This window comes from Ursus arctos, unplaced genomic scaffold (assembly GCF_023065955.2).
Source record: "Ursus arctos isolate Adak ecotype North America unplaced genomic scaffold, UrsArc2.0 scaffold_5, whole genome shotgun sequence".
NCBI classification, from domain to species: Eukaryota; Metazoa; Chordata; class Mammalia; order Carnivora; family Ursidae; genus Ursus; species Ursus arctos.
Window position 1 is genome coordinate 14,001,903 of NW_026623067.1, and position 14,809 is coordinate 14,016,711.

The 14,809-nt window shown below is 55.8% G+C and overlaps 1 protein-coding gene across 1 annotated transcript in view; it reads left to right on the forward strand.

Moving 5' to 3' along the window:
- Positions 1-7,895: 7,895 nt before the first annotated feature.
- The window catches only part of ADAMTS2 (ADAM metallopeptidase with thrombospondin type 1 motif 2), a 224,622-nt gene continuing 217,708 nt past the window's right edge, over positions 7,896-14,809 (forward strand). The window contains exons 1-2 of the mRNA XM_026507732.4: positions 7,896-8,164; positions 9,192-9,586. Of these exons, the coding sequence (XP_026363517.2) occupies positions 8,029-8,164; positions 9,192-9,586 (531 nt within the window). The 5' untranslated portion in view covers positions 7,896-8,028. The remainder of the gene's footprint in view (positions 8,165-9,191; positions 9,587-14,809) is intronic.

Genomic DNA, 14,809 nt, shown 5'->3' on the forward strand with positions numbered 1-14,809 from the left:
TCCTCCCACCTTCCCTTCCTTTTTTTTTTTTTTTTTTTTAACCACCCTGGGCCTTGCTGATCTTCTTTCCCTGGAGCAGAGAAAGCTCCTTCCTGCCTCAGGGCCTTTGCATGTGCTGGTCTGTCTGCTTGAGATGCTCATTGCTTAGACTGACCATTCCTGGTGACTTCAGCTATTAGCGAAACCTTCCCCCACCTTCCCCCTCCTTGTCCCATGCATTTTATATCACGTGCCTCTTTTTATTTTCTTCATAGCATCGACCTTTGGAAATTATCTTATTTTGTTGATGCCTTCTGCAAATATTTACTGAGCACCTACTACATGCCGGACTGTGTTTTGTCCCTCACACTAGTTCCTTGCAAGCCTTTGGCAAGATTATTTATTAGGCCCAAAGCAACTCTGGCATCCCAGCCACCCATGTCTTGTCGTACAGCCAGGGTTTTGTTCTCAAGTCAGCGATGACATGAGAAAAGCATGCGGTCAGAATATGCTGGAAAGTTTCCCATGAGCATGGTTTTGCGTCTAGAGCCCAATACTGTACTATGTGTTCAGCTGGGTACAGGGAGGGATAGAAAGCAACACCAGCTTAGGTATGGAGGGCCCGCTCTGCTATGGATCAATTTAAGAAACTGAGGCATGGGGAGGTTATGTAAGTTTCCTAAGGTCACAAGACCAGAAAGTGGTTGACAGAGTCCAACCTGCTGGTCTCAGGGCTACCTCGAGGAGTTGAAATCCTCGATGCCGCTGAGCCGTGATGCCCAAGTAGTAACACCGACAGGGTGGGGAAGGGAGCTCTCTAGTTAGGAGGTCCGCCTCATTATTCCAAAGGAACTTCTCACCCTTGACCCCGCATTGAAAACAAGGGGGTGCCAGGCTCCAAACTCTGTGTGACCCTGGGAGACGGGTGAGGTGTGTGATCCCAGCCCTACAGACAAAGAGACAGGAGGGTGTGCAGGGGCTGAGCACGGCCGTGTGCAAATCACTGTGTGTGGGGTGCTGGAGACACCCATCTGGCTAGCAGGAGAGAAAGGCATGTTAGTGAGTGAGCTCGACTTCAGGCATCTAGTGTCCAACTGGGACAGTCATGTGGGCACAGGAGAGGTGACCAGGCCCGGGTTAGAGGGAAGGAGGGTCAGGTCCCAGAGCTAATGAGAAGGTGGATGGAGCTGGTGACCCCTTTGATGTGGGGGGGCAGAGAAGGGAGGGGCCCTGGATGCCCCCAGGAGATGCCAGATGTGAGCCAAGGAGGATCAGAGAAGGGGCGGGGGTGGGGTGGAGATGGGGCTGTGAGCAGCTGCGGATCTGATGGGGATGCTGGGGGTTATCGTATTAACAGTACGGAGTGGACCTGGCTCGGGTGGTAGGCGTACCTGCTCTTAAGCCCGCAGGAAAGTGAGACTTTTCCTCCAGGGAAGGGGCTGGAGACGTAGCTAAGAAGGGGCCCTGTATGTGGAAGTGGGATGGCATCCATCAGGACCGGCCCTGGGGACCAGCCAGAGGCGTCAGGGTCAGTGTGAAGAGAAAAGTGTTCTCCTGAGGGGCTGCCTTGAGCCAGACCTGCAGAGCCTGTAAGGGCAGCTGGGCACAGGGATGATTATTTCACCAAAACCAAGCACTTTTTTTTTTTTTCACTTTATTTTATTTATTTATTTTTATTTTTTTAAATTTTTTATTATGTTATGTTAGTCACCATACAGTACATCCTTAGTTTTTTTTTTTTTTTAAATGATTTTTTATTATATTATGTTAGTCACCATACAGTACATCCCCGGTTTCCGATGTAAGGCTCGATGATTCATTAGTTGTGTATAACACCCAGTGCACCATGCAATACGTGCCCTCCTTACTACCCATCACCGGTCTATCCCATTCCCCCACCCCCCTCCCCTCTGAAGCCCTTGTTTCCCAGAGTCCATAGTCTCTCATGTTTCATTCCCCCTTCTGATTACCCCCCCTTTCTTTATCCCTTTCTTCCCCTACCGATCATCCTAGTTCTTATGTTCCATAGATGAGAGAAATCATATGATAGTTGTCTTTCTCTGCTTGACTTATTTCACTTAGCATTATCTCCTCCAGTGCTGTCCATGTTGTAGCAAATGTTGAGAACTCGTTCTTTCTGATAGCTGAGTAATATTCCATTGTATATATGGACCACAACTTCTTAATCCAGTCATCTGTTGAAGGGCATCTCGGCTCCTTCCACAATTTAGCTATTGTGGACATTGCTGCTATGAACATTGGGGTGCATATGGCCCTTCTCTTCACTACGTCTGTATCTTTGGGGTAAATACCCAGTAGTGCAATGGCTGGATCATAGGGTAGCTCAATTTTTAACTTTTTAAGGGACCTCCACACTGTTTTCCAGAGTGGCTGTACCAACTTGCATTCCCACCAACAATGTAGGAGGGATCCCCTTTCTCCACATCCTCTCCAACAATTGTTGTTTCTTGCCTTGTCAATTTTTGCCATTCTAACTGGCGTAAGGTAAAACCAAGCACTTTAAAATACCATCCAAGAGATACAGGCATATGTATATCTTTGTTCTCTTTCAGTGGAATGATCAGAAGAAGGGGACGCTATTTTGTAGGGAGCAGAAGTGACCAGTTCCTCCTTGAGCCCCATGTCGGGTGTCCCGGGGACTTTGTGTCCGATCTCAGAGTTTCTGCAGAGGAGGAGGGACCATCTGGGGCTGTTGGGCAGGAGCCAGTCGAGAAGGACCTTCCCACCAGGGATGGGGCCTTGGGTGGGAGCGAGGCCTCCTTGGACCTTCTGGAAGAGCAGAGGGGTCCCCAGGGAGTCTGCAGTGGCTGCAGTGATGGCCAAAGGCCTGTATCCCCGCATCCAGAATTTTATCCCACGGGGGTCTCGGCTTTAGGATCCCATGGTTAGCACCACTGCCAGCCCCAGCTGGAAGCTTCGGCCCTTTTCATGCCCACACTGTAGATGCTGGAAACGGGGCAGGGTCGGGCAAACAGGATGCAAGAAATTTGACACAAGGGGAGTGTGACCTGTAAGCCTTGGAGGCCAGGGATCCTGGGATCCAGCAACTGGCCAGGGCCACGGGCTGACATTGCCTGGATTGTAAGGGAGGAAACACCCAGTTAGGCTTACAACGTGTTAGGACACAAAACCCCGCGGTAGGATCGTGCCCTTCACAATTTACGGGCAGGATTTATATGTACAGACATGAATTCTCTGTGCTCTACAGAGGGTGTCGACTGGGAGTGCGACATAAAGTCACATGAGGGATGTCTTCTTTCACAAGGCAGGGGTAAGCATGGACTGTGGCGTGCTCTCCTCTGGAAATAAAGGCAAGCAAGGTGCTTGGTGGGGGTGGGGGTGGGGCTGACCTCTAACACGCATTCTGCCCCAGACTGCTGCCGATTCAGGCTTGCCCTATTCAGCAATGGGCATGTGACCCAGCCTTGGCCCACAGACCAGAGGAGAGTTAGCTGGCCCTTCTGGGAGAGGACAGGACACCTCCGTGTGGTTCGGCTGTCCCTCTACGTGGTCAGGAGCAAAGATGATACCCAGGTGGCAGGTGGAGCTCTGGGGCCACCACGCCCGCCACGCACCTGCTACGTGAGATCATGCGTTTCCTCACGTTCTAAGCAGGCAGTGTCACCTCCAGCCCAGGGCATCTTAAGGGACCCAGAGGCTTTCTCAGATGGGAGAGTTGGACCAAACAGCTGGACACAGGGGTCTAGACCCTAGATCCCAGTGGGCCTAGGACGTCACCACCTGCCCTCCCCCAGACACTGCCTTGAAAATTCTCGGGCCTCACTGCCTCTCTGCCTGGTGGAGCCTACAGGTGAGTAGACAAACACAAGGAGGCACTGCGCTTTCGTTTTTCCCGGGTCATTACTGCTTAGATTGAGTCTGAGCCTCCAGCTGGGTCTCCATTTAGAAGTGTTGATTGAGCCTGGATCCCCAAGCCTTCGCACTGTAAGCACTTTGTCTTTTCCCTTCCAGGCAGAATGGATCCCAGCGGTGGTGGGACACCATTGTGAGGGATGTGACAATGAAAAACACTGCTGCCCTTGTTTCCTCTTTTGCCTGACACATCTCCCTGTCAGTGTGTGTGTGTGTGTGTGCGCGCGTGCGTGCGGTGCGTGCGTGTGTGTGCGCATGTGCGTGCGGTGCGTGCGTGTGTGTGCGCGCGTGTGTGTGCGTGCGTGCATGCTCAGGAAACAAGAAGCACACTCCCCAAACACACCCGGCCTCCACATTCTGTTCCATCAGCGTTGCCCTGACACATTGCTTACCCAGGCCGCTCCCGGCCAGAACTCTGCCTGTGCATCGGACGGGACCCCCGCACCCACCGTTTGCCAACAGCGGAGGGTGACAGAGCGGCTGTCTTCAGAGGCCCCTTGACAAGGTCATGAAGAACTCACGGCTTTTTATGCACTGCCAACGGGTCCCCCCCCCACCCCCCACCCAGCCAGACTGGAAGAGTCTAGGTCCCTCCCCCCACCCCCCTGGGAGCTCGCTCGTTGGAAGGACAGTGAAACCTCCATCTCCTTATTACCTCCATCTGCTTGTTGCCCGCAGCGCGGGCAGGGCCTGCCAAAGACGGTGACCTCGTCAAAGGGCAGAAGAATTTCTGGTTTCTGTGTGGCCACCAGGGGACAGGAATGGCTCTGATGAAGTCTGTACAATCTGGAAGCTCGAGGGTAGATCCGGGAGCCCTGCCCCAAGTCTTCAGAACAGGCAGGGCACCCCGTCCCATCCAGAGCTGGGCCAGGCAGATAGGAAGATGTTCTTTCTTCCCGTCCCTGCCCCGAGACACGGGTAGTGATTTGTGACACCCGAGGTGACCAGGAAAGGTCCTCTTCTCTTTCTGTACCTCACATTCTTGAGAAGATTTTAAGGGGGTTGGAGGGCCCGACATCACCCTGAATTGTCCTCATCCCTCTCCCGCAACGTGGGGCTACTCTAGATCACGGTTGCGACCCCAGCCCTTCACGGACCAGGCTGGTAACAGGTGCGAGCCACGAGGAGGTGCAGGACAGTGGGAGTGGTGGGGACAGTGTCAAGCAAACCAGATCTAAGACATTCAAGTCCAACTAAAAACAGACCCAAGTGACATGTGCGAATCAAGTGTTGCAGTTGAGTTGCCCCTGTGGTCCCTAGTTTGTGCCTTCGGGATCTAGACGGAATACTTGAGCAGAGAATCATGAGGGATTTCTGTGTCGCACTTTTCTCACCTGAAGGAGAAGGAGAGAAGACCAGAGGGAGGGGCAAGCACCAGGGTTAGGCCAGCATTTTCCAAAAGAGGAAGAGGAGACATCCGAAACTATGGAAATCTGAAGATGTAGGAGGTGCTCCCCCCCTTTTTTTTGAGCTGAGGACAGGTGGTCAGGGATCTGGGACAAGTCAACAAGGGCCCCCTACATGAAGGACTCAGCAGTAAATTGCAACGCACGTGTGCCTGATTCTCCCGCTCAGCCTTGTGGGATCTCAGGGTGGGGATTCAAGGACGGCGGGTCAAGGGCCATGATCTGCCTCCCACTCATGCCTGGGGGGAGCCCCAGGAGGCCAGGGGTGATGTGGGAAGCAACAGGTGCCAAGGCTTCTTCAGGAGCGTCAGGGAGACAAACCCTCTTTCCAAGAAGTATCCTAGAGCTGGAATGTCAGAGTGTGCAAGATAATTTAGGTATGTGGCCCCGTCTGAAAATATCCAATCGCAAAGTGAGAAAGTCATCCCTTCCCAATTCTGCTCTTCTCCTTCTGCTTGTATCAGAGGGACGGTCTCTGCTTCTGTTAGTCTGCCTCACGCTTTCCCAACACTTGCGAATCAGCCTCAGCGCCTTTTTGCAAGCAGTAGTATCTAGAATTTGACAACATTTTTTTTTTGTTTTCATTTTATTTATGTTTGGCAGTTATCTTTGAATTATGGTGAGATGTTGGCCTTTCCGTTTACAATGCTGATTTAGAGTATCCTTTAAAAACCTAAGGCCATGATTAAGTACTGTACAAAGAACAGCAGTGCTGGTAGGAGCATTATGGTAATAATCCCACAGCTGGCAAGGAAGCAGGTGAGATAGTAGAACATGACCCCTGAGGTCGGCGAGGCTGCTGGTTGGGTCTTATTCATCTTTTGAGGAAGATGAAAACGCGGACAAGCACAGGAGGAACGGGTGGCAGAGTGTCATGGGTTTCAAGACAGCACTTAGCTGGACCCAGCTCTGGGCTACCTGGCTTGCGCACCCTTCAGGAGTCAACCCATGCCACTTCTTACAGGAAGTCCCCCGGGATGCCTGGCTCTGAAGTCATCTCTCTTCCCCTATGCTGATCACCATCCACTTTCTCTGGAACCAGATAGGTCATTGGAGGTCATGAAAGTGGATGCCTGCTTAGGGGTGGGGGAAGAAGACCTATAGAGAACTGCAGGGCGTGTGCCCCATTTCATGGTGGATAAGCAGAAATGCAGGCCCCATGTGGTGACACTTCCCAATCTCTCAAGAAAAATCTGAAATCTAAATTTTTACGTGAAATTTCACTATTTTTAGCGTTGACAACAAATGTTCGCTAGGCCTGGGGGCTGGATCCTGTCTTGGGCACCCTCAGGTGACACAGAGGGAAGATTCCAGGTGAAGATGGCCATTGAGCTGCAGAGCCCTCACACCCAGGTCCTGAAGATGACGGAACCGGGGATGCGAAATCACAGCTAGAGTGAGTTGTGCAAGTCATGTGTTTCCCCGTAAGACTGGGCCCTCCTGAGTCATCAGACCCTGCCTGACCAAGGCCAGCCCCAAAGCGCTTGGCCACACAGGCCTGAGGCAGGGCCAATGAGAAAATCTAGAAGGACAGGTGTCTACCGTCCAAGGAAGTCTGAAAACACAGGAGAGAGATGTTCCTGACAGACACATGCCTAGGAGGGGGTTTCCAGGTGGGACCTGGGGAGGGAAGGTCACTGCGCTGGGGGACAGTGGGCTTGGTAGGACTGTGACTCCAGGCAGCGGGAAGACTGTGCTGGAGAGGAGGGATTGCATCTGCGGATGGGCTTGGACAGCAAACTTGCTCCAGGATGGAGAGGGATGCTTGGATGCTGAGTTGGAAAAGGTGGGTGGAGTGCAGAGAGGCTATTTTAGGCAGGCCTGGGAGTGCAAAGGCCAGGAGGCTCTGGGATGCGGGGCAGGTGAGGGCAGCAACCTGACTGAGCTCTGGGAGAGAGAGCCCCCGCGCCTGGGTGGAGGAGGCCCTACTCAGAGGCTGCAATAAAAGGGTGGGGAGGCAGATGGAGGGGAACTTCAGGCCGAGAGGAGTTGGGGACGAAGGAACCTTGCATCTCTCTGTAAGGGTAAAAGCTGATATTTGGGATAGTCCCTGCAGTGCACGCACCCTCCCATAAAAGCGTCTTCCAGCCTCTGGAGTTTCCAGCTCAGGCCTCCCCAACCCAGTCCCCGTCCTGCCCCCTGTCCTGCCCCAGGGCGCCCAGTGAGGGTGAGGCAGCTCTTTGCGCCCCGAGGCTGACGGGTGGGACCCAGGCGCCCCACGGACTCTCTGAGTGGGGATGCTCAGGCGGGCGCCGCTCGTCCGAGGTTGTGCGCCACCAGGGCGCGGGCCCGCCCGGTGGTGGTCGGCGGCGGGGCTCCCCCGGCCCGGCCCACGGCGCTACTCTGCCGCCGCCTCGGGGTGTCTCTGCTTCGCTGCGAGCCGGGAACCGCGGCGGCGGCGGCGCGAGGAGGGGAGCGGGCGGCGGCGGCGGTGGCGGCGGCGGCGGCAGCGGCAGCGGCCGCGCCAAGAAGCGCCGGGTCACCGCAGGCTGAGGCGCCCGCCGTCCCCGCCCTCCCCCTCGCTCGCCTTCTCCTCCCTCCCGCCTCCCTCTCTCGCTCGCTCCTTCCCTCTCCCCGCCTCCCCTCCGCGCTCCCCCGCCCTCCCCTCCGCGCCTCGCCTCCTCCGCCCCGCGCCCTGCGGTGCTGCAGCTGCGGGCGGCTCCAGCTGCCCCCAGATGTGGGCTGGGCGGCGCGCGGGGAACTTTCGCGCCGGCAGCGAGTGCGGGGCCCCGGCTGCGGTCCGGCTGCCATGGATCCGCCGGCGGGAGCCACTCGCCGCCTGCTCTGCCCCGCGCTGCTGCTGCTGCTGCTGCTGCTGCCGCCGCCGCTCCTGCTGCCGCCGCCGCCCGCGGACGCCCGGCTCGCCGCCGCCGCCGACCCCCCAGGTAGGTGCTGCCGGGCCCCCACGCCCCACGACCCCGGTCCGCCAGGCCCCGCCCCGCGTGCGCCACCGCCCCCTCCCCAGGCGTCCTCCAGCCCGACTTGGGCAAACTCCGCGCGCCCCGCCCGGGGCCAAGTTGGCCAACTTCGGGGCCGGGTTGGTCGCGCAGGGGGCGCCCCGCGGCGCACCCGAGCGCCTCCGGCCGGGGGGAGCATCGGAGCATTCGCGGCTCCCGGGACGCGGAGCAAGGAGATGGAGGGCCGGGAAAGCCCCGCGGCAGAGAGCGCAGCGCTAGCCCCAGCGGGTCCTGGGGAGCCAGGGCGAGGCGGCGCCGGGGCTCGCGTCCGGAGACGCTCGGGAGGACCCGGGTGCTGAGCGCGCAGCTTTGGGCCCTGAGAACTGATGGGGCGCCCCGGAGGGAATCCCTGAGGATCCGAGAGACCCTGTTCCACCTCTCCCTGCCCTCGGGCTCGCGGGGAGGGGGCCCGGCATCGGTCCAGCTGAGAGCTGGACACGGAGGACAGGCCGCGCGTGCCCGGGGGAACCGAGTCCTCGCCGCTCCGGAGGCGAGCGGTGAGGGCGCCCGGGCGGCGGGCGCCGCGGAGGGGTAGAGGCGAGGCGCACGGGTAAGGGGCTAACCGGCAATGGTTTTGGAGCCGCCCCACGTCCTGCCAAGGACGGTAGGTTCAAGGGGCGGGGGCGCTCTGATGGGGCCGTCCCCAGGGGAACTGTGAGGAGCTCTCGGAGCCCCAACCCGGAACGGGGCAGGGGGCAGAGCGCTTGTGTGGCAGGGTCCCAGAGGGAGACCGCCTGGGGGCGGCGGGGCTTCGGAGTGGTGGCCGGGTTAACGCCCCTTCCCAGTCCGAAGAAGGCCGGGGAGGTGCAGGCTAGTTTCTGGGGGTTGTCTGGCGGAATGCCCTTCCCTTCTCAGTAGTGGTGGTGGTGGTGGGAGCTGGGGGGGCTGCAGGGCTTGGCTGCGGGGCTCTGGGGCTCCGAGGTCTTGGCGGGTCTAACGCCCCTTCCCTTTGCAGGCGGGCCCCTGGGGCACGGAGCGGAGCGCATCCTGGCGGTGCCGGTGCGCACTGACGCCCAGGGCCGCTTGGTGTCCCACGTGGTGTCGGCGGTGTCGGCCCAGACCCGGGTACGAGCCCGTAGGGCTGCCCCTGTCCAGACCCCGGGCTTACCCGCAGACAACGAGGAGGATCCCGGCGGCCGCCTCTTCTACAATGTCACAGTCTTCGGCCGAGACCTGCACCTGCGGCTGCGGCCCAACGCCCGCCTCGTGGCACCCGGCGCCACCGTGGAGTGGCAAAGCGAGTCGGGCGCCACCCGCGTGGAGCCCCTGCTTGGGACCTGCCTCTACGTCGGAGACGTGGCGGGCCTGGCTGAAGCCTCCTCCGTGGCGCTCAGCAACTGCGACGGGCTGGTGAGTACTCACTTCTCTCGCTCCTTTCTGTCCACTGTCCTTGCCTGGGATTTGGAAGCTGGTTACCTGTGACTCCAAGGCCTGCACTGAGGATCTCCTCTGCACCCCTGTGTGTAGGGAGCACCGGGCACCGAAGGAAGGGGTTGGCACGAAGGCAAGTTACTTTGATTGGCCCCAGAGGGGTGATTTATGCGATGGGTCAGGATCTCCAAAGCTCTGCTCAAGTAGCAGAGTGCGGTCTCCCTTATGCCCTGGGGGGCGCAGTTTTTCCTCTTGTAACCAGGCGTGTGTCTGCACATGTGTTTTGTAATGTTCGTGTGTGCTCCTATCTGGGTACTGGTGCTAATATGTGAACGTCCCATTGTGTGTCTTGTGCATGTGTGTATCTGTGGCTTTCCGCTCATTCGGGTGTCCGGGTATCTGTTGAGTGTGTGTCCACGTGCATCTTAGCGTGTGCGATATGTGTGCAATGGGGCACATGTGCTGACAGTCCATCTTCTTGTTTCCGTGTGTGCAGGTGGTGCCGGCCCAGGGAGCAGGCAGGCAGTGGTGCTGAAATGCCCAGTTATCCCTCTGCCCCCTGGCTGACCGGGAGCCACTGATTTTTATGCTGTGGTTTCCTGTTGAACTCCAGCTGGTAATTTGAAAAGTCGGTTTTCTCTCTATTTTGAGCCAAGGGGAGCGTTTGGAAATGCAGGCTTTGGTGCCCATGGGCAGCCTCTGAAGGACAAGGAGAGAGGCTGAGTCCCCTCCTGGGACTGCTTGGGCCACCCAGCATGACTGGAGGCCTGGGACATTTTCCTGTCTCCAGGGGCCCCCAGGGACCACAGCTTGGCATGGGGGGGGGGCTCAGAGGAAGCCTGGATCAATGCTCAGGGAGGCGGCTGACATTGGCGGTGCTCTGTCCGGCCACCCCGGGGCCTGGCACGCGGCAGAAACCACTGCAGTTTTCTATTTTGGATTGGGGGTGCGGTGGGCAGGCTGGCCGTGCCTGGCCAGACATCTGAAGCCGCCCACCGTGAGTTCTGCTCTAATTGCCGCTCAGGGCCCTGCTGTGCCGAGCGCGTGGCCGCTCTCCCAGCCCTGCTGGCCCCTAAGCCCCCCTGTCCTCAGGCTTGTCCTGCTGCTGCCTGCAGAGCCTGCACTTAACCAGAGCCCCACAACCGCTGGTGTTCTTTTTATGGAGACACAGGAAATGTCACTTGTTGCTTCGGAAAATCACTGCCTTTGGCTGGATTTAGTTAGAACCCAGGCATATTGCAAACAACCGTAAATGTCCTTGGAGGAGTTGGGTTATCGTGGTGCAGCCTTTATGTGTCCGTCGTCTCTGAGGCCATCCGGGGCCTCATAGGTGTGTCTCATTTGATGCTGCAGGTGAATTTCCTAAATAAAAGGGTGCTGGGGACTCCAGGGGTTGGGGGAGCTGACTTGGATGCAGTCTGTAGGTGGGCCAGCTCCTGTGTACTGAGAAATTCCTGATAGAGAGCATTTCAGGGAGTCTTTGTCTCTGTATTGTTCCTTCATCTGTCATTTGGTGATTCATTTATTTAGCCAGAACCTCCTCGTGCTGTCTGTCCACTGTGCTGGTCAGAGGTGTGGCTGACCTGGTGCCCACCGGGGGCTCAGGGCCGCTGATGGGCTGAGGGGCAGCTCTGGCCGGGGCCTTGACCGCAGGCTCCTGGGGGCTATTTGGAGAATGAGTAGGCAGCAGGCAAAGGCGCAGGTTGGCAATCTTAGCAGAGGGAAGGACATGGGCAGAGGGACCAGGTATGCGCTGGCCTGGTCAGGACAGGCATGGCGAGATGCCACAAGGACTGGCCACACACCTGCACAGGGGCAAGACAGCTGGAAAGAAGACCGGAGTTGGAAGATGTGCTGGGGCTTGCCTGAGGGGCCTTGAATGCTGTCAATGAAAAATGGCCTGGAGACACTGGGGCATCAATATTAGTTCTTTACCCTCCCTCCCTCCTTCCCTCCCTCCCTTCATTCCTCCTATTCTTCCTTCCTTCCTCTCTCCCTCCCTCCTTCCTTCCACTGTCTTTTCTTTTCTTTCTTTTCTTCTTCCTCCCTCCTCTCCTCCCTCCCTCCCCTCCTTCCTCCTTCCCCTCCTCCCTCTTTCTCTCTCTCTTTCTTTCTTTCTTTCTTTCTTTCTTTCTTTCTTTCTTTCTCTCCTTCCTTCCTTCCTTCCTTCCTTTTGTTTTGGTGTGTCTCTTCTCATTTTATACTAATTAATTCTTTAACCTTTTGAGTCTCTGTGTATTACTGATAGGCCTGGGGCTCTATACATAATGCAAAGCTCTGGCCTCCGCAGCCATCCTGCAGGGGAGGGATCGTCATCCCTGGTTGGCAGATGCTTGGATAAGGCTCTAGGAGGTTGAGTGACTTGCCCAAAACCACATAGCCCATGCTGGCACGAATCTGAACTGGTTCTCTCCAGCCCCTTGTGCCATAGGGCTCCCAAGTCCGGGCAGGTAGAAGACACTGAGATGGGCAATACCTGTGTACTCCCTCCCAATAGGCCTTATGGGGATAAATGCACCTCATTCTTCTAGCAACCCAGGCCCTTAACCACCATGCCACATCGGCCCCCGGCCTCTGCAGCGTTTGCTCTTCCTTCAGAGATAGCAAAGCACACAGAAGCAGGTATGGCAGGCTGTGGTGTGCCCGCCAGTCCCCACAGTCCCCAGGGATCTTGTTAAAATGCAAGCTTTGGTTCAGCGCATCTGGGGTGGGGCCTAAAGTTCTGCATTTTTCCCTTCCTTCCTTCCTTCCTTCCTTCCTTCCTTCCTTCCTTCCTTCCTTCCAGAAAGAGAGCAAGAGTGAGGGCAGGTAGTGGCAGAGGGAGAAAGAGAGACTTTTAAGCAGGCTCCACACCCAGTGTCTAGCCCAACGTGGGGCTTGATCTCAAGACCCTGAGATCATGACCTGAGCCGAAATCAAGAGTTGGCTGCTTAACCGACTGAGCCACCCAGGCGCCCCAAGTTCTGCATTTCTAATAAGCTCCAAGGCCAATGCTCCTGGGCCTCAGGCTCCCTTTGAGAAGCAAGGCTCAACAGCCCCATTTCTGCAGGAAAGTTCTACACATTCCACCACAAGTTGCTCCTTGCAAATGGGTTTCAGTGGACAACCGGTGTGGGAGATGGTGCACCTTGCGTTCCGCTTGGGAGATTCAGGGGTCCCATCAGGATCTCTGAGAAGTTCCATAATAAAGAAATGTCTGGTTCTCTGAGTAATCCATCATTTCCCACACAGATGGGACCGTGGAAACCCTTCTTGGCAGAACATGTCTTCCTGGAAGATGTGTAAAGAAACCATGGAGCAGGGTCCCAGGCACTTGTGTGTGTGCAGTCTCTCTCTAAAAATAAATAAATAAATAAAATCTTTAAAAAAAGAGAGAAAGGAAAGCAGGAGTAGCTTTGTTTTCTGTGGACAGCGGTCTCCTAATTGAGGGGAGTCTTATTTCATTATATCTGTCAGGATCCTTTCAGTTACAAGTGACAGACCACTTAAATTAGTTTAAAGAAAAAATGGGAAGTTATTAGCTCACGTAATGGTAAGTCTTCAGGCATGGCTGAATCCAGGCGCTCCCGCTAGGTCATTAGGACACTTGCCATCTCCTGCCTCTGTCTTCTTATGTGCTGGCTTTGTTCTCAGGTGCAGTCCTTCTGTGGTGAGTCTGGGGGCTCCAGCAGTGTCTTTTTCTGAATAATTCCAGCTGAGTCCTGGGTGTCACTCTGGCCAGCCTGGGGTCTGGTGCTCCCGTGAGGAGCTGGACATGGGATTTGCAGAACCCCAGACATAGAAAGCGGAAGAGGTGCTGTTCCCTCAGTTAATATGAGATGGGGATTCTGAGCCTGCCAAGACGTGGATTCTTCTGGATTCAGGTAGAGGTGCAGACTCAAGAAATGCCACATGAAGACATACTTCATAAGACATGCTGTGCACTTCATTCCCAGAGAGGCTGGTAAATGCAGTTTCCAGGGTTTCTTTGCTTTTTTTTGTTGTTGTGGGTTGTTGCTGTTTTTTGTTGTTGTTGTTTGTTTTTTTTTTTACAGCCACTAGACAGAAGTTGTTCATAATATTCACAGGGAAATGTTAAGGTTTGTCTTTTCATGATGCATGAGAAAATTATGCTTAACGAAGGATTCTTGCGTGTCACGTTGCTATAGTTTCCTAGTACCTTTCAGGCCACATGATAAGTGTGCTAATTTCATATCGTTCATATATGCTCATTAAAAACCCAGTGAGGGGTCACCTGGGTGGCTCAGTTGGTTAAGCGCCTGCCTTCGGCTCAGGTCATGATCTCATGGGTCCTGGGATCGGGACCCCACATCGGGCTCCCTGCTCAGCGGGGAGTCTGCTTCTCCCTCTGCCTCTGCCTGCTCCTCCCCCACACTTATGCACACACACACACACACACACACACACTCTCTCTCTCTCTCGCTCTCAAATAAATAAATAAAATCTTATTTTTTATAACCCAGTGAGAAGCCTGTTGTAGTAATAGTATAATGGTAATAATAGTAATAGTAGTAAGTCATAGTTTGCTACTCCTACTATGTGCCAGGCTCCCTGCTGAGTGCCTAATGCCTGCATCGCCTTGTTCTATCCTCACAACATCCTATGGCCTATGCCTGATATTATCCCCATTCTACAGATGAATGAACTGAGGCTCCAAATGCTGAGAGCTTGCTTCAAGCTTTGCCGTCAGTATTTGAATGCATGTCTGCCAGAGTCCAAGATCATACTCACTAGACTTTAAAAATGAAGCAATGCATTTCTTTAAAACATTTCTTACCTTCCCTGTTTTGACTCCTGAAGACCTTCTGAGTCAAGGGCGTTGTCTGTTGTTTGTGGGAGCTGGGAGCGGGCCCGATGGCTGAGTGGCTTGCTGACACACTGCTGACCTGCTCCAGCCTGCAGCTCCTGGCAGGTTGCCTGAGTCTTTACAGCTGGGTGATGGTAGCGGGGACTCCAGTAGGGCTGAAGCACCCTGCCCCATCTCTACCTCCCATCTCAGGGCATCTCTGGGGACCTCTCTGGCCTGATAGGGCCCGACAGGGCCAGTGGGTGGAAGTCTTCATGGGCTGGGCAGTGGGAAGGGTCTGGCCTCTGAGGTCTGGTCCCATCCTGAAGTCTGAGGGGGGAGGGGCAGTGTACACCCTTCCCCGGGGGCTTAATGTGAGCCCCTATGATTCTGTGAGGCAGAGCCCCCCTCGTGTG